Raw genomic sequence first — 27,412 nt, 5'->3', positions numbered from 1 at the left:
TACATATGTATATATACGTATATATGTATATACATATATATGTATATATACATATGTATATATACACATATATATACATATGTATATATACATATATATGTATATACATATATACGTACATATACATATGTATATATGTATACATATGCATATATGTATACATATATACGTACATATATATACATATACATATATATATATATTAAAAAAATCAGTTTTAATTTCCCTGTAGCACTGGGAAGTAGTGCTCTCTAACAAAGAGAACAAAATACACCCAGGAAGAACTGAAACACCCTACGTCACCCACATTAAGAGATTATAGCCCCCACATTCCCTCACTCCCGTTTTTTTACTTTTGTTCTTAACATTATAAATCTTATTCTTGGGTTTCATTTTGGCTGGGTTTTCTTGGTGGTGGCTTCCAATCAGTATGAACTTTCCCAGGGTGCACCTTGCCTGGATTATGGCTGATATTTTTGACTCTATACATTCCCCCAACAATCCCTCAACAGAATGACTAGAAGGAAGAACTCCCAACAAAGAAAAGAACCAGAGACAATCTCCCTTAGACCTAATGGATATAGATATAAACAAGAAGTCAGAAATAGACTTCAGGGTAACAGTTATGAAGACAATAGCTAGGCTGCAGGAAACCATTAACAGCAACATAGATTCTCTAAGGGCAGAAATGAGAGCTACTCAGGCCAAACTTAAAAATGCTATGAATGAGGGGCACCTGTGTGGCTCAGTGGGTTAAAGCCTCTGCCTTTGGCTCAGGTCATGATCCCAGGGTCCTGGGATCAAGCCCCACATCGGGCTCTCTGCTCAGCAGGGAGCCTGCTTCCCCCCTCTCTCTCTGTCTGCCTCTCTGTCTACTTGTGAGCGCTCTCTGTCAAATAAATAAATAAAATCTTTTTTAAAATGCTATGAATGAGATGCAATCTAAGCTAGATACTATATGGCTAGGGTAAACGAGGCAGAAGAACAAATTAGTGATCTACAACACAAACTGCTAGAAAGGAAGGAACAGGAGGAGGCCTGGAACACCTTAAAATCCATGAAAACAGAATTAGGGAAATAAATGAGGCCATGAAACGTTCCAATGTCAGAATTATTGGGATCCCTGAGCGGGTGGAGAGAGACAGAAAACTAGAAGATATATTTGAGCAAATCGTAGCTGAGAACTTCCCTAATCTGGGAAAGGACACAAGCATTACTATGCAAGAGGCAGAGAGGACCTCTCCCAAGATTAATGAGAACAGACTGACACCACAACATATAATAGTACAATTTGCAAATCTTACGTATAAGGAAACAATCTTGAAAGTGTTGATGGGGAAGGGATTTCTTAACTACAGAGGGAGGAACATCAGAATAACGTTAGGCCTGTCCACAGAGACCTGGCAAAATAGAAAGGGCTGGCAAGACATATTCAGGGTACTAAAGGAGAAGAACATGCAGCCAAGAATACTTTATCCAGCAAGACTGTCATTCAGAATGGATGAAGAAATAGCACATCCAGGACCAGCAGAAAATGAAAGAATATGTGACCACTATGCCAGCCCTGCAAGAACTATTAAGGGGGGGGGTCTATAAAAGGAGAAAGACCCCAAGAGTGATATAGAACAGAAATTTAGAGACAATCTATAGAAACAAGGACTTCAAAGGCAACATGATGACAAGAAAATCTCATCTGTCAATAATCACTCTCAATGTGAATGGCATACATGCTCCCATGAAACGGCAGAGGGTTGCAGACTGGATAAAAAGACAGGACCCATCCATATGCTGTCTACAAGAGACGATTTTGAACATAAAGATACATCCAGACTGGAAGTGTATGGATAAAGAACCATCTTTCATGCTAACAGACTTCAAAAAAAAAGCTAAGGTAGCAATTCTCATATTAAACAAATCAGATTTTAAGCTAAAGACTGTAGTTAGAGATACAGAAGGACACGCTATCATTCTTTAAGGGTCTATCTAACAAGAGGCTGTAACAACTGTAAATATCTATACCCCCAAAATGGGAGCAGCCAACTACATAAGCCAGCTTTTAGCCAAAATAAAAAGACATATTGATAATAATATATTAATAGTAGGAGACCTCAACACTCCAACTCAGCAACAGACAGATCATCTAAGCAAAAAATCAACAAAGAAATAAGAGCTTTGAATTACACACTGGACCAGATGGACCTCATAGATATATATAGAACACTCCACCCTAAAACAACAGAATACTCATTCTTCTTGAGCGCACATGGAAGGTTCTCCAGAATAGACCACATGATGGGTCACAAAAAAGGTCTCAAAGAATACCAAAAGATTGAGATTATTCCCTGTATATTATTATTATATTATATATATATTAATATATCATATACATTAATATATTGATATATAATATATAATTGATATATAATATATATGATATATTAATATATTAATGTGATATATTATATATATCATATCATATATTATATATCATATATAAATATGATATATTAATATATTAATATATTATATTATATTAATATTATATTATTATATATAATATATTATATATTATATAATATATTATATAATATATTAATAATATATATTAATATATTAAAATATATAATATATATCGATATATTAATATATATTATATATTCATCTATTTATATATTTATATATTAACTAATATATTAATACATATGATTATATAATATATATTATATTCCCTGTATATTATTATTATATTATTCCCTGTATATTCAAAGACCACCACTTTGAAACTGGAACTCCATCACAAGAAAAAATTTGGAAGAAATTCAAACACTTGGAAGCTAAAGACCATCCTGCTAAAGAATGTTTCTATCAACCAGGAAATCAAAGAAGAACTTAAACAATTCATGGAAACCAATAAGAATGAAAACACATCAGTCCAAACCCATGGGATACTGCAAAGGTGGTCCTAAGGGGTAAATACGTAGCTATCCAAGCCTCACTCAAAAAAAAAACAAAAAAAAAACAGAAAAATCCTGAATTCACCAACTAACTTTACACCTTAAAGAACTGGAGACAAAAAAACAAATGAAGCCTAAGCCATGCACAAGAAGAGAAATTATTAAGAGTAGAGCAAAGGTTAATAAAATAGATACCAGAAATACAGTAGAGCAGATCAATGAAACTAGAAGCTGGTTCTTTGAAAGAATTAATAACATCGATAAACCAGTGGCCAGACTTATCCAAAAGAAAAAAGAAAGAACCAAAATTAATAAAATTATGAATGAAAGGGTAGATATCATGACTAACACCAAGGAAATAGAAACAATTATCATAAATTATCAATAACTCTATATCAATAAATTAAGCAACCTGGAGGAAATGGATGCCTTCCTGAAAACCTTCAAACTACCAAGACTGAAACAGGAAAAAATTCACAACCTGAATAGACCAATGACCAGTAAAGAGATTGCAGCAGCATTCAAAAACTCCAAAAAACCAAGAGTCCAGGGCCTGATGGATTCCCTGGGGAATTCTACCAAACATTCAAAGAAGAAATAATATTTATTCTCCTGAAGCTGTTTCAAAAAACAGAAACAGAAGGAAAACTTCCAGACTTATTCTATGAGGCCAGCAGTACCTTGATTCCCAAAACCAGGCAAAGACCACATCAAAAAGGAGAATTACAGACCAATATCCCCAATGAATATGGATGTCAAAATTCTCAACAAGATCCTAGCTAATGGGACCCAACAGTACATTAGCAGGATTACCCATCACGACCAGATGGGATTTATCCCTGGGATGCAAGGGTGGCTCAAAATTTTCAAGTTAATCAGTGATATAACACATTAATAAGAGGAGAGAGAAGAACCATATTGTCCTCTCAATGGATACAGAAAAAGCATTTGACAAAATACAACATCCTTTCCTGATTAAAACTCTTCAGAGTGTAGGGATAGAGGGAACATTCCTCTTTCATAAAAAAAAAAAAATCTATGAAAATCCCACAGTGATCATCATTCTCGATGGGGAAAAGCTGAGAGCCTTTCTCTTAAGATGAAGAACAAGACAAGGATGCCCACACTCGCCACTATTATTCAATATAGTACTAGAAGTCCTAGCAAAAGCAATCAGACAACAACAACAACAACAAAAATAAAAGGTATTCAGATTGTCACAGAAGAAGTCAAACTCTCTCTTCGCAGATGAAATGATACTTTATTTGGAAAACCAAAAGACTCCACCCTTAAATTTCTAGAACTCATACAGCAATTCAGTAATGTGGCAGGATACAAAATCAAGGCACAGAAATCAGTTGCTCTCCTATACACTAACAATGTAATTCTCTAGAAAGAGAAATTAGGGAATCGATTCCATTTACAATTGCACCAAAAACCAGAAGATACCTTGGAATAAACCTAACCAAACAGGTGTAGGATCTATACTCTAGAAACTACAGAACACTTATGAAAGGAATTGAAGAAGACACAAAAAGATAGAAAGACATTCCATGCTCATGGATCAGAAGAATAACCTTGTTAAAATATCTATACTGCCCAGAGCAATCTATACTTTCAACACCATCCCAATTAAATACCAATGGCATTTCTCAAAGTGCTGGAACAAACAATCCTAAAATTTGTATGGAACCAGAAAAGACCCTGAATCACCAAGGAAACATTGAAAAAGAAAAAACAAAGCTGGGGGCATCACATTGCCTGATTTCAAGCTATATTACAAAGCTGTGATCACCAAGACAGCATGGTATTGGCACAAAAACAGACACATCAGCTAATGGAACAGAATAGAGAGTCCAGATATAGACCCTCAACTCCATGGTCAACTAATTTCTGACAAAGCAGGAAAAAATATCCAATGGATTAAAAAAAGAGTCTCTTCAATAAATGGTGCTGGGAAAATTGGACAGCTATGTACAGAAGAATGAAACTCGACCACGTGCTTACTCCATATACAAAGATAAACTCTAAATGGATGAAAGACCTCAGTGTGAGACAGGAATCCATCAAAGTCCTAGAGAAGAACATGGGCAGTAACCTCTTTGATATTGGCCACAGCAACTTCTTTAAAGACAGGTTTCCAAAGGCAAGGGAAACAAAAGCAAAAATGAACTTTTGGGACTTCATCAAGATAAAAAGCTTCTGCACTGCAAAGGTAACAGTCAACAAAACAAAGAGGCAACCCACAGAATGCAAAAAGATATTTGCAAATGACACTACAGATAAAGGGCTGATATCCAAGAACTATAAAGAACTTCTCAAACTCAACACCCAAAAAAACAGATAATCATGTCAAAAAATGGGCAGAAGACCTGAACAGACACTTTTCCAAAGAAGACATACAAGTGACTAATGGACACATGAAAAAATGTTCATCATCATTAGCCTTTAGGGAAATTAAAATCAAAACCACACTGACATATCACCTTACACCAGACAGAATGACAAAAATTGACGAGTCAAGAAACAACAAATATTGGAGAGGTTGTGGAGAAAGGGGAACCCTCTTACACTGTTGGTGGGAATGCAAGTTGGTGCAGCCACTTTCGAAAAGTGTGGAGATTCCTCAAAAAGTTTAGAGCTACCCATGACCCAGCAATTGCCCTACTGGCTATTTACCCCAAAGATAGAGATGCAGTTAAAAGAAGGGCCATATGCACCCCAATGTTCATAGCAGCAATTTCCACAATAGCCAAAATGTGGAAAGAGCCAAAATGCCCTTCAACAGACGAATGGATAAAGAGGATGTGGTCCATATACACAATGGAATTTTACTCAGCCATCAGAAAAGATGAATACCCACTGTTTACATCAACATGGGTGGGACTGGAGGGGATTATGCTGAGAGAAATAAGTCAAGAACAGAAAGTCAATTATTATATGGTTTCACTTCTTTGTGGAACATAAGGAATAGCATGGAGGACGTTAGAAGAAAGGGAAAAATGACGAGGGTGGAATCAGAGGGGGAGACAAACCATAAGAGACTGTGGACTCTGGGAAACAAACTGAGGGTTTTAGAGGGGAGGTGGTGGGGGGATGGGTTAGCCTGGTGGTGGGTATTAAGTAGGGTATGTATTGCATGGAGCACTGGGTGTTATACACAAACAAACAATGAATCATGTAACACTACATCAAAAACTAATGATGTACCTAATGGTGAATAACATACCATAATAAGAAAAATAAAAACAAGAAAATAAAAATAAAATTCTTTTTAAAAAATTTTAATATAAAAATAAATAAATAAATAATAATAAAAACCTACCCATTCTTTAAATAGCTGCTTAGTATCATACTATATGGACATACTGTAATTTATGTATCTAGCCCCCAGTATTAACATTTAGTTTTTTTTTATTTTTTGCTATAATAAAAAATAGTATAATGAACACAGTATATCATTTCATACATATGCATCTATGTCTGTTGGATAACTTCTGTGAGTGGAACTTTTAAAGCAAAAGGTATGTGCAATTTTACTTTTGTTAGACATTGCCAAATTCCCCTGTTGAGAGCCTGTATCAATTGGTGTTAACAAAATTGTGTATTATCTTTACCAATCTAATAGGTGAAAAGTGGTATTTCAATGCAGTTTTAATTTGCTTTATTCTTATTACAAATGAGAATGAACATCTTTTCATATGTTTAAAGTGGTAACATTCTGGATTTTCTGTGAATTGTCAGTTCATATCCTCTACTATCTTTCTTCTGGGTTATTGGTACTTTTTTATTGATTTATAATACCTCTTCATATATTAAGAAAATTAACCTTCATCTATTATAAGAAATAAATTCAATTTTTGTCTTTTGACTTTGTTTATGGTATTTTCCTTCCAAAAAGAAATTTTCATATATATGAATTTATCAATTTTTTCTTTATAGGTTTTATATGATAGTTAGAAAGGCCATTGTCACTCTAATACTACTTTTTAAGTGATAGGTTAGATGTTATTATTGGGAAAAGCTGGGTAGAAGCTTCATATAAATTCTCTACTCGTTTTGCCACTTTGTGAGTCTAAAATTATTTACACAATGGATTAACAGACTTATGTATAGTAAAAGAGATACACTAAAATGTTAATGGAGAATCTAGGTGGTGGGTATAAGGGTTTCCACTGTACAATTCTTTTGACTTTCCTGATGTCTCAAGTTTTTATAATAAAGTACTGGGAGAAAGAGCTCTAAATATTTCTCCTAGTGATTTCATGTTTTTTGACATTTAAATTTTTGATTAAGCTGGAACTAATTTTGGTGCAGTATTACATTTTTTGTTTTAATTGTTTAAGTTATATAAATAGAACTCAATTTGCTAGATAGGCAAAAATGACCATTTTAAAACAAACATGCCTTCACCTGGTTTTATAGCTTCATCTATAAAATTAAAGTCTTTGATACATCTGAAATTTATTTCCTAGCTACTAGGTAGGAATCATACTATATTTTAAAAGTTGATTTCCATTTATTTATTCAAACCTAAATCTTCTTTTTTGGTTCTTAATAGAGAGATGATTATCTTACATTCCAAGCTTAAGTCATATCTTATCCTTCTATTTTCCAGTTTCCTTAATTTTCCTTTTATGTCTTATTTTCCCAACCCTTAAATATCTTTGGAACTATTTTCTGAATCCTCCCTATGTTTTTTCTGTAAATTTTATTAATCACACAGAAATGATTACTTACAACAAGTTCCAAAACACCATCTCCTTCATCAGCATTTTCTATCATAGTGGCTCCAAATCCAAGCTCTCGGATGAACTCAGCTATCATTGGGGGTTGTATAACAGCAGGATTATACCTTACTTCTGCCTTGCCAGCCATCAGAGCCACAAGTACAGAATATATTCCTAGAAGCATTGATAAGAAAAGCAATTGAGATAATACCCTTATAAAAAGAGTAATGTTATTAGTATTTTTTCATGTATAAAGGGATTAAAGTGAACCTAGAGAAATTTGCTAGTTATTTATTAGTTATTAGTTAGCTTTTATACAGTCTTGAACCCAAACCAAATAAAACTATTTGAAATGGGACCTTAGTTTCTTAAACTTTTTATTATGGAAATTTTTGATTTATATATACTCAAAAGAGAGAACAACATAATAAACTTGATACAACCATTGCCCAGTTTCAACAATTATCAATAATACTGGGGCTGGGGGTGCCTGGGGAGCTCAGTAGGTTATATGACCAACTCTTGATTTGGCTCAGGTCATGATCTTGGGGGTCCTGGGATCAAGCCCCACATTGAGCTCTGTGCTAAGCAAGGAGTCTGCTTAAGGATTCTCTCTCACCCTCTCCCTCTCCCTTTGCCCCTCCCCCTGTTCTCTCTCTCTCTCTATCTCTAAAATAAATAAATAAATCTTTTTAAAAAATTAATACTGGGGCTGTTCTTGTTTCATCTATATTCCTATCCTCTTACTTCCTGTACTCTACCCTGATTATTTTGAAGCAAAACCCAGATAACATTTCATATGTAAATATTTAAATACATGTCACTAAAAGATAGACTCTCCTCTTTAAAAAGTACATATAATACCTTATCATACCTAAAATAATTCCTTATCACCAAATATCCAGGCAGAATTCACATTTCCATAGTTGTCTTATAATTGTTTACTAGTTTGCCTAACACAGTTTCTTTTTTTTGAATTGGGATCCATGTAAGGCCTATGAATTATAATAGGCTGAGACCTTATCATGTAAATATAAAGCATTTGTAGAAACCAATAAGACAGAGACCTAGAGAAAGGAACTTAAGCACTTAAGGAAATCACTGCAGTTACAGCAAAGAATCCAAGATGTACCAACATGTACATTATACCATAATCAAATAATAGTGATATCTTAAAATTATCAAATTTTACTGTCTGGTACACACTAATATAAAGTGCTCTTATTCATGGGGGGGGAGTGCCATACAACTTGTTAATTAAACAAAGGAGTTCATTTTACCACAGTCATCCTGTTCTCTAGCACAAGCCTTTTATTAATAACCATACTACTTCTCTAGGCCAGCTATTGCTGACATTGCCAGGAAGAAAATTAATTCTGCATAGCAGAAGTGTCAGCTCTTTCTGGTTATCTATGGCACTTGGCAGGCAATGGGGATCAAGAGGTCAACTCTATGGTTGGATAAAAAGAAAAGAAAATAGTATTAACTTAATAATAGTTTTTAATAAGAAAACAAAGTACCTATATAATCTAAGTTTTCTACATAAAATGCTTACATTCTGGGCTTTGTGGATACCAAATAATTCAGAGGACCAGTTCATAGGAAAGCATCAGTAATAAGAGTAGGGTACAGAGAAAGTAGAAAAAATCTTTTTGCTTCATTTGGATGTAATCTATAGCCAAACAGAAATAGAAGGGAAAATTTGACTCTCAAAAATAGGTTTCATACTTACACAAATTATGGCTAACTTTTTAAACTCTTACTGCAAACTATAATTAAAACTCTATTCATTTTTATAAATATAATGCAAACTAAACTAAGAGACAGCGAGTGTTACATAATTTTTAAAAAAGTGAATATAGTAACCCCAGCTAGGCCAATGGTATTCTTAATTGGGTAAAGAGGTAGTAAAGGGGATAGTAGGAAGCAACAGGAAGGATCAATCAGCAGAATGGATTTTTTTAAAAAAAGATTCATGATTGGCATAAGCATTGCTTATCTTACAAAAAAGGCTATTTCTGAATTGCCAAAAAATTATTGGTTCTAAAATTAAACAAGAACTTTACAAACTTCTTTTGTCTTCATTTGTTCATAACCTCCCTCCTTTCCCCTTTCAATCATTCAAAGTGTAATATAAGCTTCAGCCTCAACTGCATTCTAATTAGATATAATGGAGATTGAAATGACATGCAAAAATGACACAATGCAAATAAGGGAATAACTGAAGATGGCTCTGTATAACATACACTTTGTTATAATTTTCTGGCCTGTATATATAAGGTAAGGTGTGTGTGTGTGTGTGTTATAAGGCCTTTATATATAAGGCCTATGGACCCCAGCCCTATATTATTATTATATACTTTGAGTTATTGCCCCACAATAGAGGGGATAAGCTGATACTAATCTTACCTATTTGGCCCTTGTGACCAAGGGCATGTATTATTTAAGACACTGGGGCTAGTACCAAACCTATGATTTCAATCTCATTAAACATAACTGCATAACTACATGGTTAACAAATCCATTATACCACAGTGTGAAGTCTATTAACATGAATGCAAACTTACAAAGTAAAACATTTGAGTATAACTGAATAAAAAAAGTATGCTGTAAATTTTCTAAGATTTTGTAACCTAGAGTTAAAATTTATACACAATACTGAGTAACTTTTTAACATTTTTGCGATAAGCAAATATCTGATAAAACTGTTGGAAGAGAATACTATAATTCTAAACAAACTTGGTTTTGGTCTGGTTCTTGGTCCAGGTACAGTAATACTGAAACTTACGGACGGTGGTTATTAGTTTTAAGCATAGCTTTATCAGAAAATTTGTATGTTTCTTAACATTGATTGCAACCAAGATCTATAGAGAATAGTAACCTTATACATTTCCTTCTGTTATTTTCCTACAAATTTCATTGATATTAAATTTATTGATCGTGAGATAAATAAGATTGGAACTTGGGAACAAAACACAAAAACTGGCTGTCAGAAAGTCAAGGTTGTCCTGCACATCACTCATATGCAGGACTTCATAAGACCTTAGCAAGAACCACAAAAATGGTTATAAAACAACTAAGAGGTCAAAAAGGAGAGAGAGTCCTCAAATCAATACACAAAATAACAGGCTCCAAGACTGTCTTACCTTCTTCTCGTCTTAAATTCCGTTCAATGTTTGCTACACAGGAAGCACAAGTCATACCAGTGACCTGTATGTAACACTTAGATGTAGTCTTTGCTTCCACGTCATTAATTGGTGTCATCATTTTAGTATAAAATTCATTTGTTGAGGTCAAAAGCGGCATTTCCGATGAGCTCTGAGCTATTATTACAAGTGGCTCATTTGTATCTGGTGGAGAGGGAAAGATTCGTTTCATTTGAGGTATTCTTCAGCTGCATCCTGGTCACTTATCACAATCCATACCTCCAGGCACTGTCAAACCATTCCTTTAAAACCAGCATGTACCTAGAACTCTCAACACTGCTTTTTACACTTTCCAGAAAGTGACTTCAAATTTCAATACTGCCCATCCCAGTTCTCTGGAAAATCTGAACTAACTGAATAAACAAAACTTTGGTTATACCAAGCTCTTCTAGCTATTTTCTCTATTGCAAACCCCAGCTAGAGAGTAGGTTGTTGATGGAAAGCTCTTATTTTTATAATGAACAGTTATCATCATGTTAATGACTTGCATACTGGCATTAAACTAATTCACAATATAGTAAGGAGAGCAAAAATGAATTTGTAAAACAGCATTGAAGTATGATGTCATTTGAAAATTCTTTGTGTAGTGGCACCTGGGAGGCTCAGTCAGTTAAGTACCTGCCTTCCGTTCAGGTCATGATCCCGGGGTCCTGGGATTGAGTCCCATGTCACCTCACTGCTCAGTGGGAAGTCCATTTCTTCCTCTCCCTCTGCCCCTCCCCCCTACATGTGCTCTCTGTCTCTCTCTCTCTCACTTTTTTTTTTGCATGCATGCTCTCTCTCAAATAAAATCTAATATATATATATATATATATACACACTAATTTTAAAAATTGCATATATGTATATATGAGACCATGTACAGGGAAGTCAAAATATTAATGGTGGCTATTTCTGACGAATGGGGTTAAGGCAAGAATAGAATGACAGATGAACACATTTTCTCTATAGACACTTCTATATTCACTAAATTTTAAAAACTATTTTTTTTTACATTAAAATGTCTTTGAGGACAATTGAAGAAAAGGCAAGGAGTAAGTCAGCAGTAATCTTTGTTACGTGCAAAGGAATATTTGGAGGGGGGTGCCTGAGTGGCTCAGACGGTTAAGGATCCGACTCTTGATTTTGGCTTAGGTCAAGATCTCAGGGTTGTGAGACTGAGCCCCATGTTAGCTCCATGATGGGTGTGGAGCCTGCTTAAGATTCTCTTTCCAACTCTCCCTCTGCCTCTCCCCACTGCTGCAGGCACATGGGCACATGCTCCAAAAACCTAAATAAAATGTTAAAAATAGAGCTACCCTATGACCCAGCAATTGCACTACTAGGTATTTACCCCAAAAATGTAGATGTGGTGAAAAGAAGGGACATGTGCACCCCAATGTTTATAACAACAATGTCCACAATAGCCAAACTGTGGAAGGAGCTGAGATGTCATTCAACAGATGAATGGATAAAGAAGATAGGGTTCATATATACCATGGAATATTACTCGGCCATCAGAAAGGATGAATATCTACCATTTTCATCGACATGGATGGAACTGGAGGGGATTATGCTAAGTGAAGTAAGTCAAACAGAGAAAGACAATTATCATATGGTTTCACTCATATGTGGAACATAAGCAATAGCATGGAGGACCATAGGGGAAGGGAGGGAAATTTGAAGGGGGAGAAATCAGAGAGGGAGACAAACCATAAGACTCTGGACTCCAGCAAACAAACAGGGTTTCAGAAGGGAGGCGGCTGGGGGAGGGAGTAACAGGGCAAGTGGTGTGATGAGCACCAGGTGTTATACATAACTAATGAATCACTGAACACTACATCAAAAACTAATGATGTACTACACAATGGCTAACTGAACATAATAAAAATAAGTAAATAAAGTCATCTAGATTGTTTCCAGCTTTTGGCAATTATGAATAAAGCTGCTAGAAGCATTTGTGTATAGGCAAAAAGAATAAAATAAAATAAAATAAAATAAAATATAAAATAAAATAAAAGGAATATTTGGAAAATCTCTCCAGAGAATGTTTATGGACTGTGGAACAATGGGAAATTCCTATCAACCAGAAGTTCCCCTGCAGTCTCAGAAAATCTGCCATTCTGTTTTAGTTTATCCACTGCAGTATGAATCATCTCCAAGAAGGAAGACGTTATCCTCTCTAGCACATCCATGCACTTGCAAAGCTAATGATTTTATACTCTCCTGCAGAGATAAGGAGGAAAAGAGGTGATGTGGCAATTTTCAGGCACCTAACTCGTTCGTTCTTCCCCTTGGGCAAAAAAATAACTGGTTCAGGTCTACTTGGCTAACCCACAGAGGAACCCCTGCATCAGAGCTGGTTTTCAGGATGCTAAAGAGGGCATCTTTTGCAGAAACTTTAATAGAAGCCTGACCATTTAACTCATAAATAATGATCTAGACTTCACAAATCAGTATAATAACTCTTACTGTTACTTATTCTTAATGCACATACGACAACTTGGGGGATTTTGTTAAAATGCAGATTATAGTTCAAGACATTTAGGATGGGGCCTCACATTCTGCATTTCCACCATTCTTCCAGGCGATGGCACTACAGTCAATCTGGGTTACAGCAAAAGACACTTTGATCACAATTGACTAGATACTCCCAATTACAAAATTAGTCTCTGATCATAAGAAAATCATTTTAGAAAACTATATTTATTCATTCAGATTGTGGGAGCATTATTTAGAAAACAGATGGTAAAATTTACCAAATACTACTGTGATCTTAAAGAATTCAAAAAGGAAGCTCATTTGCCCAAAGGAAATAGCTGTGGCTTTGAAAAAAATATATTATATAAATCCATCCAGGAGCTTACTTCACTCTCTCACAATCACTATCAAGACTTCATTCTGAAATCAGACACTGAAAAAAAAAGTTTATACTGCTAATTACTTTAGGCTCAGTATTCAGTTATTTCAGGTACTAGAACTAACCTATAATACAATCTGCAATTTTCACGCTCTGGAAGTAGAGTACACTAAATTAAAATAAGTCATAGAAATAGTCCCTTTTAGCCCTTTGAGAGGCATGACCTCTCAACAAAGATCCATAAAATTGTGCCCTTTACCCCAGTGAGTGGGGTAACCAGAAGAGTAAAAGCTTCCATCTTCCACAAATGCAAGGCAGGTGTTAAAAAGCCACACTGGATTAAATGACTACTTTTCTTCAATTAGATTTTCTATAGGCTGCAGCAACACTACCTATGCTTAAGTGAATTCAAAAGGAAGGCAAGCTGACTTTCCTGCACTTGAGACAACAAGCAGAAAAGATTCCAAAAATTTCAAGAAAGGGTTTCCAATATCATCCTCAAAATTGGAGGGTTCAGTGTCTGAAGTAATATGAAGAAGAAATACCTAACCAGAAAATGGATTTAAAAAGAATTAAAAACATCGTTCCTGAAATGTACTCTCAAATGGTTCAGAAAAAGGTAGTATGTGTGCATCTGTGTGTGTGTGTGTGTGTGTGTGTGTGTGTCTGTCAACAGAGAGAATGATAAAACAGATGTGGTAAAATATTAAAAATGAGGGAATCTGAGAGAAATTGGTAAACAGGAATTCTTTATATTACTCTTGCAGCTTCTCTATAAGTTTGAAATTAAAACTAAAAAAGTTACAAAAAAAGAGAAGAATTTGAGTATTTTTTCTTTAATTGGTTACTGATGACTTAACTTCATATATTATATATCTTTTTTAATTTTTTATTTATTTTCAGTGTAACAGTATTCATTGTTTTTTCACCACACCCAGTGCTCCATGCAATCTGTGCCCTCCCTAATACCCACCACCTGGTTCCCCCAACCTCCCACCCCCACCCCTTCAAAACCCTCAGGTTGTTTTTCAGAGTCCATAGTATATCTTTTTAGGAGAATGATGAGATTGATGGTCACAATAAAATTGGATTATGCAAGGGTGGTTCAGTATTTGTGCAATCAATCTGATACAAAATATGATTATTTCAACAGGTTATGTTGAACATAACAGTATTTGTGCAATCAATCTGATACAAAAATATGATTATTTCAACAGGTTCAGAAAAAGCATGACAAATTACAACATCCATTCATTATAAAAACCCTCCAAAAAAGTTGGCCTAGTGGGAACACACCTCAACATAATAAATGCTTTATACGAAAAACCCACAGCCAACATCATAGTCTATGGTGAAAAACAGAGTTTTTACCCTAAGATCAGGAACAAGACAAGGATATCTGTTCTCACCACTTTTATTCAACACAGTACTGGAAGTCCTAGCCATAGCAATCAGACAACAAAAAGAAATAAAAGGCATCCAAATTGCAAAGAAAAAATAAAACTTTCACTGTTTGCAGATGACAGGATACTATATAGAAAACCCAAGACCACCAAAAAACTACTAGAACTGATGAATGAATTCAGTAAGGTCACAGGATACAAAATCAATGTACAGAAATCTGTTGCATTTCTACATACCAATAATGAAGCAGCAGAGAAAGAAAAAGCAATTCCATTTATAATTGCATCAAAAATAATAAAATAGCTAGGAATAAACTTAACCAAATAAGTAAAAGACCTGTGCTCTGAAAACTATAAAACGCTGATGAAAGAAACTGAAGACAACACAAAGAAATGGAAAGACATTGCATGCTCATGGATTGGAAGAAAAAATAATATTAAAATGTCTATACTACACATTTAATCTAAGCAATCTATACATTTAATGCAATCCCTACCAAAATGCCAATAGCATTTTTCACGGAACTAGAACAAACAATCTTAAAATTTGTGTAGAACCACAAAAAACCCTGAATATCAAAACAATCTTGAAAAAGAAAAACTGGAGGTATCACAATACCAGACATCAAGTTATATTACAAAACTGTAGTAATCAAAATAGTATGGTTCTAGAACAAAAACAGACACATAGATCAATAGAACAAAATAGAAAGCCCAGAATAAACCCACAATTATATGGTCAATTAATCTTTGGCAGAGGCAGCAAGAATATGCAATGGAAAAAACAGTCTCTTCAACACATGCTGTTGGGAAAAGTGGACAACGACATGCAAAAGAATGAACCCGGACCACTTTCTTACACCATACACAAAAATAAATTCAAAATGAATTAAACACCTAAATGTGAGACAAGAACCATAACAGTCCTAGAAAAGAACACAGGCAGTAACTTCTTTGACACTGGTCATAGCAACTTTTCTCTAGATATGCTTCCTGAGGCAAGGGAAACAAAAGAACAATAAACTATTGGGACTACATCAAAATAAAAAAGCTTCTGCACAGCAAAGGAAACAACAAAACTAAAAGGCGACCTATGGGAGGAGATAACTGCATATGTCATATCCAATAAAGGGTTAGGATCCAAAATATATAAAGAACTTACCAAATTAGACAATCAAAAAACAAATAATCCAATTTAAAAATGGGCAGAAGACCTGAACAGACATTTTTCCAAAGACTTAACAGATAGCCAACAGACACATGAAAAGATGCTCAACACCAGTGATCATCAGGAAAATACAAACGAAAACTACAATGACATATCAACTTACACCTGTCAGGATGGCTAAACTAAAATAAAAACTCAAACACTAAGTTTTGGCAAGAAGGTGAAGCAAAAAGAACCCTCTTGCACTGCTGGTGGGAATGCAAACTGGTGCAGCCACTATGGAAAATATTACAGAGGTTCTTCAAAAAGTTAAAAATAGAACTGCCCTCTGATCCAGCAATCATGCTACTGGGTATTTACCCAAAAAATACAAAAACACTAATTCAAAGGGATAAACACACTCCAATGTTTACAGAAGCATTACTTACAATAGCCAAATTACGAAAGCAGTTCAATTGTCCATCAATTGATAAATGGATAGAAAGTGTAGTGCATATACATATGTATATACACACACATATACACAATGGAATATTTAGCCATAAAAAATGAAATCTTGCCATTTACAATGATAAGAATGGAGCTAGAATGTATTATTCTAAGTGAAATAAGTCAGTCAGAGAAAGAGAAATACTCAGTTCATTCATATGTGGAATTTAAGAAACAAAACAAATGAGCAAAGGGACAAAAAAGAGAGAAATTAACAAGGAGATTCTTAATTATAGAGGATAAACAGATGGTTACCAGAGGAACTGCTTGGAGGATGGGTTAAATAGGTGATGGAGATTAAGAAGTGCACATGTGGGGACGCCTGGGTGGCTCAGTCGGTTAAGCAGCTGCCTTCAACTCAGGTCATGATCCTAGGGTCCTAGGATCCAGTCAGTCCCTCATCGGGCTCCTCGCTCGGCAGGGAGCTTGCTTCTCCCTTTGCCTGCTCTGCCTGCTGTTCCCACTGCTTGTGCGCTCGCTCTCTCTCTCTCTCTCTCTCTCTCTTAAATAAATAAATAAAATCTTTAACAACAACAACAAAAAAGAAGTGCACTTGTGATGAGCACTGGGTGAAGTATGGAAGTGATGAATCACTATATTGTACACCTGCAACTAATGTAACACTTATGTAAGTTAACTACACCTGCATTAAAATGTTAAAAAATAAAATTAAAAAAAGATTCACCAATGAAGAGAAAAAGCACCTGATATTTCTCTATCTCCTTTAACTTTTACAGCCCACTCAGAATTAGTATGTCATAAAGACAAATCATGCCAGCCCCTCTCTTTCTGGGAAGGGGTTATAGTGATAGGCTGTGAGGCCAGAATCGGCATTGACATGGATATTCAGAAAATGGGTAGCCACCATTCTGATAGCATCTTAAACTGAATGATCTCTATCAGAAATACAAAATGCAATCATTTGATATCAACCTTTGATCCAAATAATATGGGCCACTGTATTCACAACTCTATCAATTCTTTTATGGTGATGTTCACTGTGCCAAGGTTTTTTACCTATTCATCATGGCCATTAATGTGTTTGTTTTAACCCCTAATAGATGTAGGACACATAACAGGCTCCTGGTAATTATTTGTCGAACAGTCAATTCCTGGGGCCCTTGACAACAGTTGTTTAAGGTAAAATCCATTGTTAAAAGTTAATGAACATGTTGCATTCATGGATCCTGAAAACGAGGTAGATGATAGACATGGAGAGAGACTATCAAGTGCTCTTACTAGTCTGGCCAGAATTTCTCCTACTGCTCAAGTCTATCTTTGAAGCCATATGAGGTAGTTGGAAAGTTACTTTTACTCTGCTCAAATCTGTATATAAAAAATCTTAAATGCCATTTTAAATTATATTATTTAATACTATATTATCATTGTAGCAAATAAACAATGTTAATACAGATTTAATTCAGAGACTTTATTTATAGAGGTCACCATGGCAAATTATTTATACCAGGGCTTCTCAAACTATAATGTGCATATGAATTACCTGGAGAGCTTATTAAAATTAAAATGTAGATTTTTATTTAATGGATATGCAGTGGGTCGGAGAGTCTAGTTCTAACAAGCTCCCAGTGATGGTGCTTCTACTGCTGATCTGTGAACCATACTTGAAGCTGCAAAAATACAGACCCAAATGAATAGGATAAATTCCAATGTGGAGGTACAATCTGAAAGTCTGTGAGGTTCTTGCTTACAATAATGTTAGATACCAGATCTGATTTTTTAAAAATATTTCACTTTCGTACAATATGTGATATAAACTGATATGATCTGAGTTCCTATATTTAAGTTCCTATATTTAAGAAGCATAGGAATATCACAGTGTAAGTAACTTGTCTGGCTGATATTAATGTAAACTAAACTTATGTGGTGTTCATAATGCATTATGTATGCCAAAGTATTTTAATTTAATAGAAACTCTGAAGATTAATTCAACATTATACGAGCAAAAATGTGAATCAGTTTCAAATACTGTCTATTTTTAAAAAGGTTATTTATTTATTTATTTGACAGAGAGAGACACAGCAAGAGAGGAAACACAAGCAGGGGGAGTGGGAGAGGGAGAAGCATAGGGAGGCCGATGCAGGGCTCAATCCCAGGACCCTAGGATCATGACCTAAACCGAAGGCAGATACTTAACAACTGAGCCACCCAGGCACCCCTCAAATACTGTCATTTTGAAAATTTTAAAAAATTATAAGCAATGGGGGCACCTGGGTGGCTGAGTTGGTTAAGTGTCTGACTCTTGATTTTGGCTTAGGGTTGTGAGATTGAGCTCCACATCAGGCTCCATGCTAGGCATGGAGCCTGCTTAAGATTCTCTCCTGCTCCCTCTGCCCCTCCCCCCTGCTTGTGCTCTCTAAATAAATAAAGTATTAAAAATTTAACGAATGATAGATACAACTAAATTTTGCTGAAACCAATTTTATTCATTTTTATGGCTACCTGATACAGTTTCACTTCAATATGTAAATTAAAATTTTTCTTCTTGTTTCTTTTTTTTAAAGATTTTATTTATTTATTTGACAGACAGAGATCACAAGTAGGCAGAGAGGCAGGCAGAGAGAGAGGAGGAAGCAGGCTCCCTGCTGAGCAGAGAGCCCGATGTGGGGCTTGATCCCAGGACCCTGAGATCAGGACCTGAGCCGAAGGCAGAGGCTTAACCCACTTCGCCACCCAGGCACCCCTCTTCTTGTTTCATAATCATTTCCTTTTGTAATTATGGATCTCCCATACTTTGTTCAGACATTTAGTACTAGAGGCCCTTTAATATTTCGGTATCCTATGTGAATTTTCTAATAAGGAATTATATGTCTCTTTTCTTGAGTACAAGAATTTTGGTCTTTTGAGATTGTCTTTATTAAAGTGAGAATTCTAGGTGTCAATGTAAAGTGGTTCAGCCACTTTGGGAACATATGGCAGTTCCTGAAAAAGTTAAACGTATTCACCCTATGATCCAGAAATTACACTCCTAGGTATATACCCAAAAGAAACAAAAATATATATTCATGTAAAAACTCATACACAAATGTTCATAGCAGCATTATTCATAAAAGCCAAGAAGTGGAAACAACCTAAATTTCCATGAACTGACAGGTGGAGAAACAAAATGAGGTGTATATGTATATACACAATGGAATACTATTTAGTAACAAAAAGAATGAAATACAGATATATCTTACAAACATAGATGAAAATTTATGTACCTTGAAAACAATATACTAAATGAAAGAAGTTAGACACAAAAGGACAAATATTCTATGATTCCACTTATATGGTACCTAGAGTTGTCAAATTCATAAAGACAAAAAACAGAACAGTAAATAACAGGAGCTGAGGGAGAGGGAAGGGAAATGAGGAGTGACTACTAATGGGCACAGGGTTTCTTTTGGGGGTGATGAAAATCTTGTAAAATTAGATAGTGGTAACAGCTCCAAAACTCTGAATATACTAAGAACCACTGGACTGTATACTTTAAAAGGGTGAATTTTCAAAGCAGCAATATCCATGATAGCCAAACTGTGGAAGGAGATGAGATGTCCTTTAACAGATGAATGGGTAAAGATGTGGTTCATAGATACAATGGAATATTACTCAGCCATCAGAAAGGATGAATATCTACCATTTGCAGTGACATGGATGGAACTGGAGGGGATTATGCTGAGTGAAATAAGTCAAGCAGAGAAAAACAGTTTCACTTATATGTGGAACACAAGGAATAGCGTGGTGGACCATAGGGGAAGGGAGGGAAAACTGAATGGGAAGAAATCAGACATGAAGATAAACCATGAGAGATTCTGGACTCCAGGAAATAAACTGAGGCTTGCAGAAGGGAGAGGGTTGGAGGGATGGGGTAGCCAGGTAATGGGTATTAACTGTATTAACATGCAGTGCCTATTATTAAGGAGGGCACATGTTGTGATAAACACTGGGTATTATATGCAACTAATGAACTGTTGATCACTACAGCAAAAAACTAATGATACTAATGATGTACTATATGTAGGCTAACTAAACATAAAAAAAAAAAAAAAACCAGAGCTACAACTGATGTGGGAGATGGCCCCACAGAAGTCTTACATTTGCCACCCTTGGGATAGCATATAACAAAATAAAATTAGATTAAATAAATAAATAAATAAAACCCTTAAAAATAAAAAATAAAAACTCCAAAAATTAAAAACTTTAAAAAAATAAAAAATAAATAAAAGGGTGAATTTTATGGTATGCAAACTACATCTTTACATTAAAAAGTGAAAATTCTATAATTTCTGGGGCACCTAAGTGGTTCAGTGGGTTAAGCCTCTGCCTTTGGCTCAGGTCATGATCTCAGGGTCCTGGGATTGAGCCCCGCATCAAGCTCTGTGCTCTGCAGGGAGCCTGCTTCCTCCTCCCTCTCTGCCTGCCTCTCTGCCTACTTGTGATCTCTCTCTCTCTCTGCCAAATAAATAAATAGAATCTTAAAAAAATTTTAAAAAAGAAAATTCTATAATATCTGCCACTTGTCATGAGTGTAAAAATTAAGAATATTCAGTATGTCTCTGGGTCCTCTTCCACTGACATTTGTCTACCACAATAATTTGAGCATGTGTTTAATTTTTTATGCTTCTCAGTTTTAGTGTGCTTGAGAAAAGAATATAGCTATTTGATATCCTTCATTCTGATCAGAATAGCAAAAGTTAACACTGTCTGGAAATTAGTTATATAATTTTTCTATTTTATTTACAGCAAGAAATTTCATTAGGGCATTTCTAGTTTAATTCAATGCTAGGTTCAATTCTAGTTCAAAATAACAAGTTGCCATAGGCAAATTCATTGAACATTCATTTTTGGTTTCAGTTCACAGCAAGAGCTGTCAGGAAATAGACTTTGGGGCAGTTCTAGAGTCAGTTTCATTTGAATGTCCAAATTTAAAGCTATGGTTAAAATTCTATTATTTATTCCTACCTTTTTTTTCTTTTCAAAATAGCATTTGCTTCTCCCATTATACATGCACACATACATCCTTGTCACAAAAAACAAAGTACATAGGCAAGCACAATGGAAATAAATATCACCTTCATCCTACCACTCATATAATAACCACTGTTAAAATTTTAGTTTATGTCCTGCCAGGAACTTTATTCACTTATATACATAAACATTTACATGGTATAAATACTTACACATGTGTTTATAAAATTTTGACCATACTGAATATACAAGTTTTTAGTTTTTAGTTTTTCATTTAACAAGATATCTCAGACACTTTCCTGTGGCATTAAGTATCTTTAATACTATAATTTATTATGCCTCTATAGCATTTCATCTTATGGATGCATCATGATTTAATGTTTCTAGTTTTTTACTATTACAGGTAATTATGCAAATATCCTTATGCATCTTTGTATACATCACTGACTACTTCTATAGGACTTACTTCCAAAAACTGGAATTGCAGTGCTTATTATTCATTTATTATTGATGAAAGCCAAAGAATCCAAAACAGGAAATAAAAAACAGCAGAATCTGAGAAAAGAATGATAATTACCTGACAAGGCAGCATCAAATCCCATGTCTTCTATTGCTTCTCTCAAGGTTTCTGGAGTGGTTAGTAGAGGATCATATTCAACAGTCCCAATGCCATTTGCAAGAGATACTTGTATGGATTTTACACCTGTCTTTTTTAATATGACACTCTCAATAGACTGAACACAAGAATTACAAGTCATGCCATCAATGTTTATCACAGTTTGTTGAGTCAGAGGATGGCTAGCTATGTTCAAAGAGATCTTTTGAAGAGATGAGCTAGAGGGAGAGTTTGAGGTACTCTCAACTTCACTTGTAATACTAACTCTATATTGCCCTGGTGACACGGCTTCTATTGCTTTTCTGAGGGTTTCTGGAGTGACTGAGCTTGCATTGTACTTTACAATGGCAGATCTCTTCTCTAAAGAAACTATGACGCTGCTTACATATTGGAGTGTAGATAAAGTACTTTCAATATTTAACACACATGATTTACAATGCATGCCATCTATAAGGAAAGTGACTGTTGAATCACTGGTATATGATGGACTCCTTTGCTGTGATCCTTCTGAGGATTTGACTGGTGTGTTCTTTAGGCGTTCTATATCAATAGCCCCCAATTTGAGGTACTTGGGCTGTTTTTTGATGAATGCTGGAAAGCCCACAGCTTCAATCTGCTTTTTTATTTCCTCTACTGTGATAAGATGAGGCTGGTAAACAATAGTAGCTTCTTGGTTGTCCAGGGAAACTAGTTAATAAAAAGAAATATTTTATCGGTTATTCCTAGGCCACTTTGGAAAACATTCTATAGACCAAATTAATACCACACATAATTGTTTCTCTGTCTTTGTTGTCAGTATCCTCTCTTAAGCTAATTCAGTTCTTTTCAGAAAATGTTACTGACACAGACTGGAAAAAACTAAAAAAATATGACCACTATATCTATGGTCTCCAAGTTTCCACATGCCTGAATAGAAATATATTAGAGGTAGAGAGGACTCCAGGTATGTTGCATTAAAAACCCTAAACTCCATGAACTGCCACTCCTGCTACCTTTTCTGCTTGTTTAAGATTCATGTAATTTTTAATTATAATCATTAATTTTACCTACATTAACCCTGGTATACCACACTGTTCCCCAGACTTCAACGAAACAGTAAGTATTCTAGTCCAGTGTTTTCAAAACCCATGCTTAAGAAGAAAGCAAACACCTCAAAGACCAAAACAGAAAACTAAGCTCACAAAATGATCACGCAAATAACACAAAATATATTACCTTTAATTCGCTGAACACCTTGCAGCTTCCCAATTTTCCCTTCAATGGTGCTGGTGCATGAATGGCAAGTCATCCCTTCTACTTTCATCTTCAGCATGACTTCACCTGCTTGAGCCATACTGTAATCTTCACAAGTTCCTGACTTTTTCTCCAGAGTTCCAGTACCTAAACTTAGATCTGGAAGCAGCTCTATTATCTGATTGGCATTCACTATAGAAGGGATTACTGTCACCACTACAGTTCTTTGCTGAGGGGAAATTTTAATGTCTGTCACACCCTTGGTCTTGAACAATGTGTTTTGGATATGGTCCCATGGCATAGCCAGTGAAGCAGGAACAGTCAGAAACACAGTCTCAGTTAAAACAGGGAGAGGATTAGGATTATGGAGAATAGCATCAAAGCCCATGTCATCAATAGCTTCCAGTAGGGTCTTTGGAGTGTGTAGTTTAGGGTCATAAATAATAGTTGCATTTTTTTCTTCCAGTGAAACCTTTTGGAAGAAAATTTCAAAAGTCAGTTCAATTAAATTTCATGACTTAGACCTTAAAAATTAGCAATCATCATACCACATTCAAGAAGAATGGAACAAATAATCCAATCAAATGAAGTTTCTCTATTAGTTCTCACCTCATTCTTCTGTACTTATATCTTATATCTTCTGTACTTATAGGAATGATAAAGTTATATGTAGGTGTATGTGACTCAAGTACTGATTAGGCATTTGAAACATACACATGGACAAACACACCCTAGAATTTCACAACCAAGTACAAACAACTCTTCTTACTATCTCCTTTCACAAATTATTCCAGTACTTCACACTCTACCAATTCAAAAGATAATAAAGGAAACAGGATCAGCTGCAGAAAATAAAAGATGATATGAAGTTTAAATTTTAAAATGGTAAGATAACTTTGTTTGGAAGAAAAGATATAAGCATGCTAGTTCATGATTAAAGGTAGTATAATTGGGGCATCTGGGTGGCTCAGTGGGTTAAAGCCTCTGCCTTTGGCTCAGGTCATGATCTCAGGGTCCTGGGATCAACCCCCACATCAGGCTCTCTGCTTAGCGGGAGCCTGCTTCCCCCTCTCTCTCTCTCTGCCTGCCTCTCTGCCTCCTTGTGATCTCTGTCTGTCAAATAAATAAATAAAATATTTTTAAAAAGTAATTAAGAGTAGGAAATCTCACTCTAAAGTGTCTGTAATAGTTATATAGTAAAATCTTTCACTTATTTTAATGAACTTTATATTTTTAGTTCTTCCTTTAGCTTGGTAATCAATAGCCAGGTATTTGGTGGAATCTTAAAATCCACCCATGGAAAAAAAAGAGATTCTAAGACTGATAATTCTAGTTGGTCAGTTTGCTCTTAGTTATGGAAGAGATCACTAGCATAAGTGATCCAAAACAAAAGTGGGAAAATAATTTAAATTTTGTCTTGGAATAAACCACATAACATTTCTCATGAATAAGCTGCAGTATACCCAAACCACATGTAGTTCAGACATATACTTTTCAAAGAGATGCAATATAAATATAGTCACTATGAAATGAAGGCTTTCTGTTTTTGTATCTCTAAAGAGATTTTCTTTTAAACTCTAATCTGAGTCCAATGAAGTCAATGATTTTCTGATTAAGAAAATTACTTTAAAAATTTTAAATATTCAGGGGCACCTGGGTGGCTCAGTCAGTTAAGTGTCTGCTTCAGCTCAGGTCATGATCTCAGGGTCCTAGGATTGAGCCCAGAGCTGGGTTCCCTGCTCAGCGGGGAGTCCACTTCTTTCTATCCCTCTACCTTTCCCCCCAACTCATGTGCACTCTCTCTCTCTCTCAAATAAATAAATCTTTTAAAAAATTTAAACAGGGGCACCTAGGTGGTTCAGTTGGTTAAGCATCTGCCTTTGGCTCAAGTCATGATCCCAGGGTCCTCAGATGAAGCCTCGCATCAGGCTCCCTGCTCAGTGAGGAGTCTTTCTCCCTCTCCTTCTGGCCCTTCTCCCTCTTGTGCGCTCTCTCTTTCTCAAATAAATAAATAAATATCTTTAAAAAAATTAAAAAATTTAAAATTCAAACCAAAGAAGAAGCTGGAGAACAGATGAGGTGTGGAAAAGGAGTGACTATGAAGGGACAGCATAGGAGAGATTTTGGCATGACAAGACTATAGTACCCTGGCTGTGGTGGGGGTTATATGAGTCTATACATGTGTTAAACTTCACCAAACTAAAAAAAAGAATCATATGCCAAAAAGAAGTCAATTTTACTGTATAATAATTATTTTAAACAAAAAAATTAAGATAAAAAATTCAGTTAGTTGTATTGGCTACATTTCAAGTGTTCAACAGCCACTGTGGCTAAGTGGCTGCTATATGGTTCTGGGTATATAAAGCACATTTCCATCATTGCAGTACATTGCAGGACAGTACTGCTCCAGGTACTATTACACTTTTTTATAATAAAGCACCAAGCTTTTTTGAAAGGGTGGACATTTCCTTTCTCTTTATGTTTAAATACACTGTATATGGTATCTTTTGAAAAAGATTTGGTTTTGAGCTAATTTCCACCTCCCCCAAAAACGTTAATTAACCAACATACTCAATGAGAAACTGTTCTTAAAACTGACTTTATAAGCAAAAATCATTTTCTCACTAGATGGTTTGCTGTAATTTCTACTGCACTAGCCTATCTTCTAATTATAAAAGACATAAGGAAATAAGAAAACTATGTATATAAAATACTACACAGAAAAGTTATATTACCCTATGCTGTTTTCAAGCTGAAGATTAAAAACACTTCCTCATTTAGTAACTTCTTTTTGTGTGCTTTAAAGCTTGCCAACCACACTTAGCACAAATAAAATGTTCCCCTTTGGGGTAACATCATTCAACTTTTCCTCTGAATGTTAGATATCTAAGGATATCTAAGAGTTAGATATCAAAGAGACTTTTCAAGCCTAAAGTCTCAAAGGAAACAAAAACAAGCGGTACCTTTGTTTCTTTTAAGAGGAAATTCACACAGTGATTATCACAATACCATTCTGGATATCAAATCCTTCAGCAGGAAGCTAAAATAATGTTTATTTATTCAACAAATATTTACTGAGTGTCTCTTGTGTGCCTGGCACTGTGCTAGCTGTTAGGAGGGATAGAATAGTAAGCAAAAACAAGCACTGACTCTGTACACCCGGAAATTGCTGGTAGCAGTATGACTCTGGGTCGACTTAACTCTTTCACATTATCCCCACCAATGAAAACCACCTCCACCTATTCACCACACTGTTCCAAAGTTTCAACAGCTTATCTTTTTCTCTCAATCTTTCATTAAGAACCAGTGCTATTAATTGCACTACTAGGTATTTATCCCAAAGATACAAATGTAGTGATCTGAAGGGGCACCTGCACCCAGTGTTTATAGCAGCAATGTCTACAACAGCCAAACTGCAGAAAGAGCTGAGATGTCCACCAACGGATGAATGGATAAAGAAGATGTGATACACACACACACACACACACACACACACACACACACACACACTGGAATATTACTCAGCCATCAGAAAGGATGAAATCTTACCATTTACATTGACATGGATGGAACTGGAGGCTATTATGCTGAGTAAAAGAAGTTAGTCAGAGAAACAGAGTTATCATATGGTTTCACTCATATGAAGACTATAAGAAACATGGGCACCTGGGTGGCTCAGTTGGTTAGGCATCTGCCTTCAGCTCAGGTCATGATCTCAGGGTCCTGGGATCAAGCCCTGTGTCGGGTTCCCTACCCAGCGGGAAGTCTACTCCTCCCTCTGCCCCTCCGCTTGACTCATGCTCACT

General features: G+C 35.4%; 1 protein-coding gene across 1 annotated transcript in view; it reads right to left on the bottom strand.

Annotated features, from left to right (window-relative positions):
• The window catches only part of ATP7A (ATPase copper transporting alpha), a 102,768-nt gene that overhangs the window by 47,747 nt on the left and 27,609 nt on the right, over positions 1 to 27,412 (bottom strand). The window contains exons 2-5 of the mRNA XM_080831299.1: positions 23,589 to 24,078; positions 22,335 to 23,060; positions 10,831 to 11,034; positions 7,695 to 7,858 (exon numbers count right to left, since the gene is read on the bottom strand). Coding sequence (XP_080687425.1) covers positions 7,695 to 7,858; positions 10,831 to 11,034; positions 22,335 to 23,060; positions 23,589 to 24,078 — 1,584 coding nt within the window. The remainder of the gene's footprint in view (positions 1 to 7,694; positions 7,859 to 10,830; positions 11,035 to 22,334; positions 23,061 to 23,588; positions 24,079 to 27,412) is intronic.

Source organism: Martes martes (assembly GCF_963455335.1).
Source record: "Martes martes genome assembly, chromosome: X".
Classification (NCBI taxonomy): domain Eukaryota; kingdom Metazoa; phylum Chordata; class Mammalia; order Carnivora; family Mustelidae; genus Martes; species Martes martes.
The sequence above is the reverse complement of the archived record's forward strand: the minus strand, read 5'-3'. Positions and strand labels throughout refer to the sequence as shown.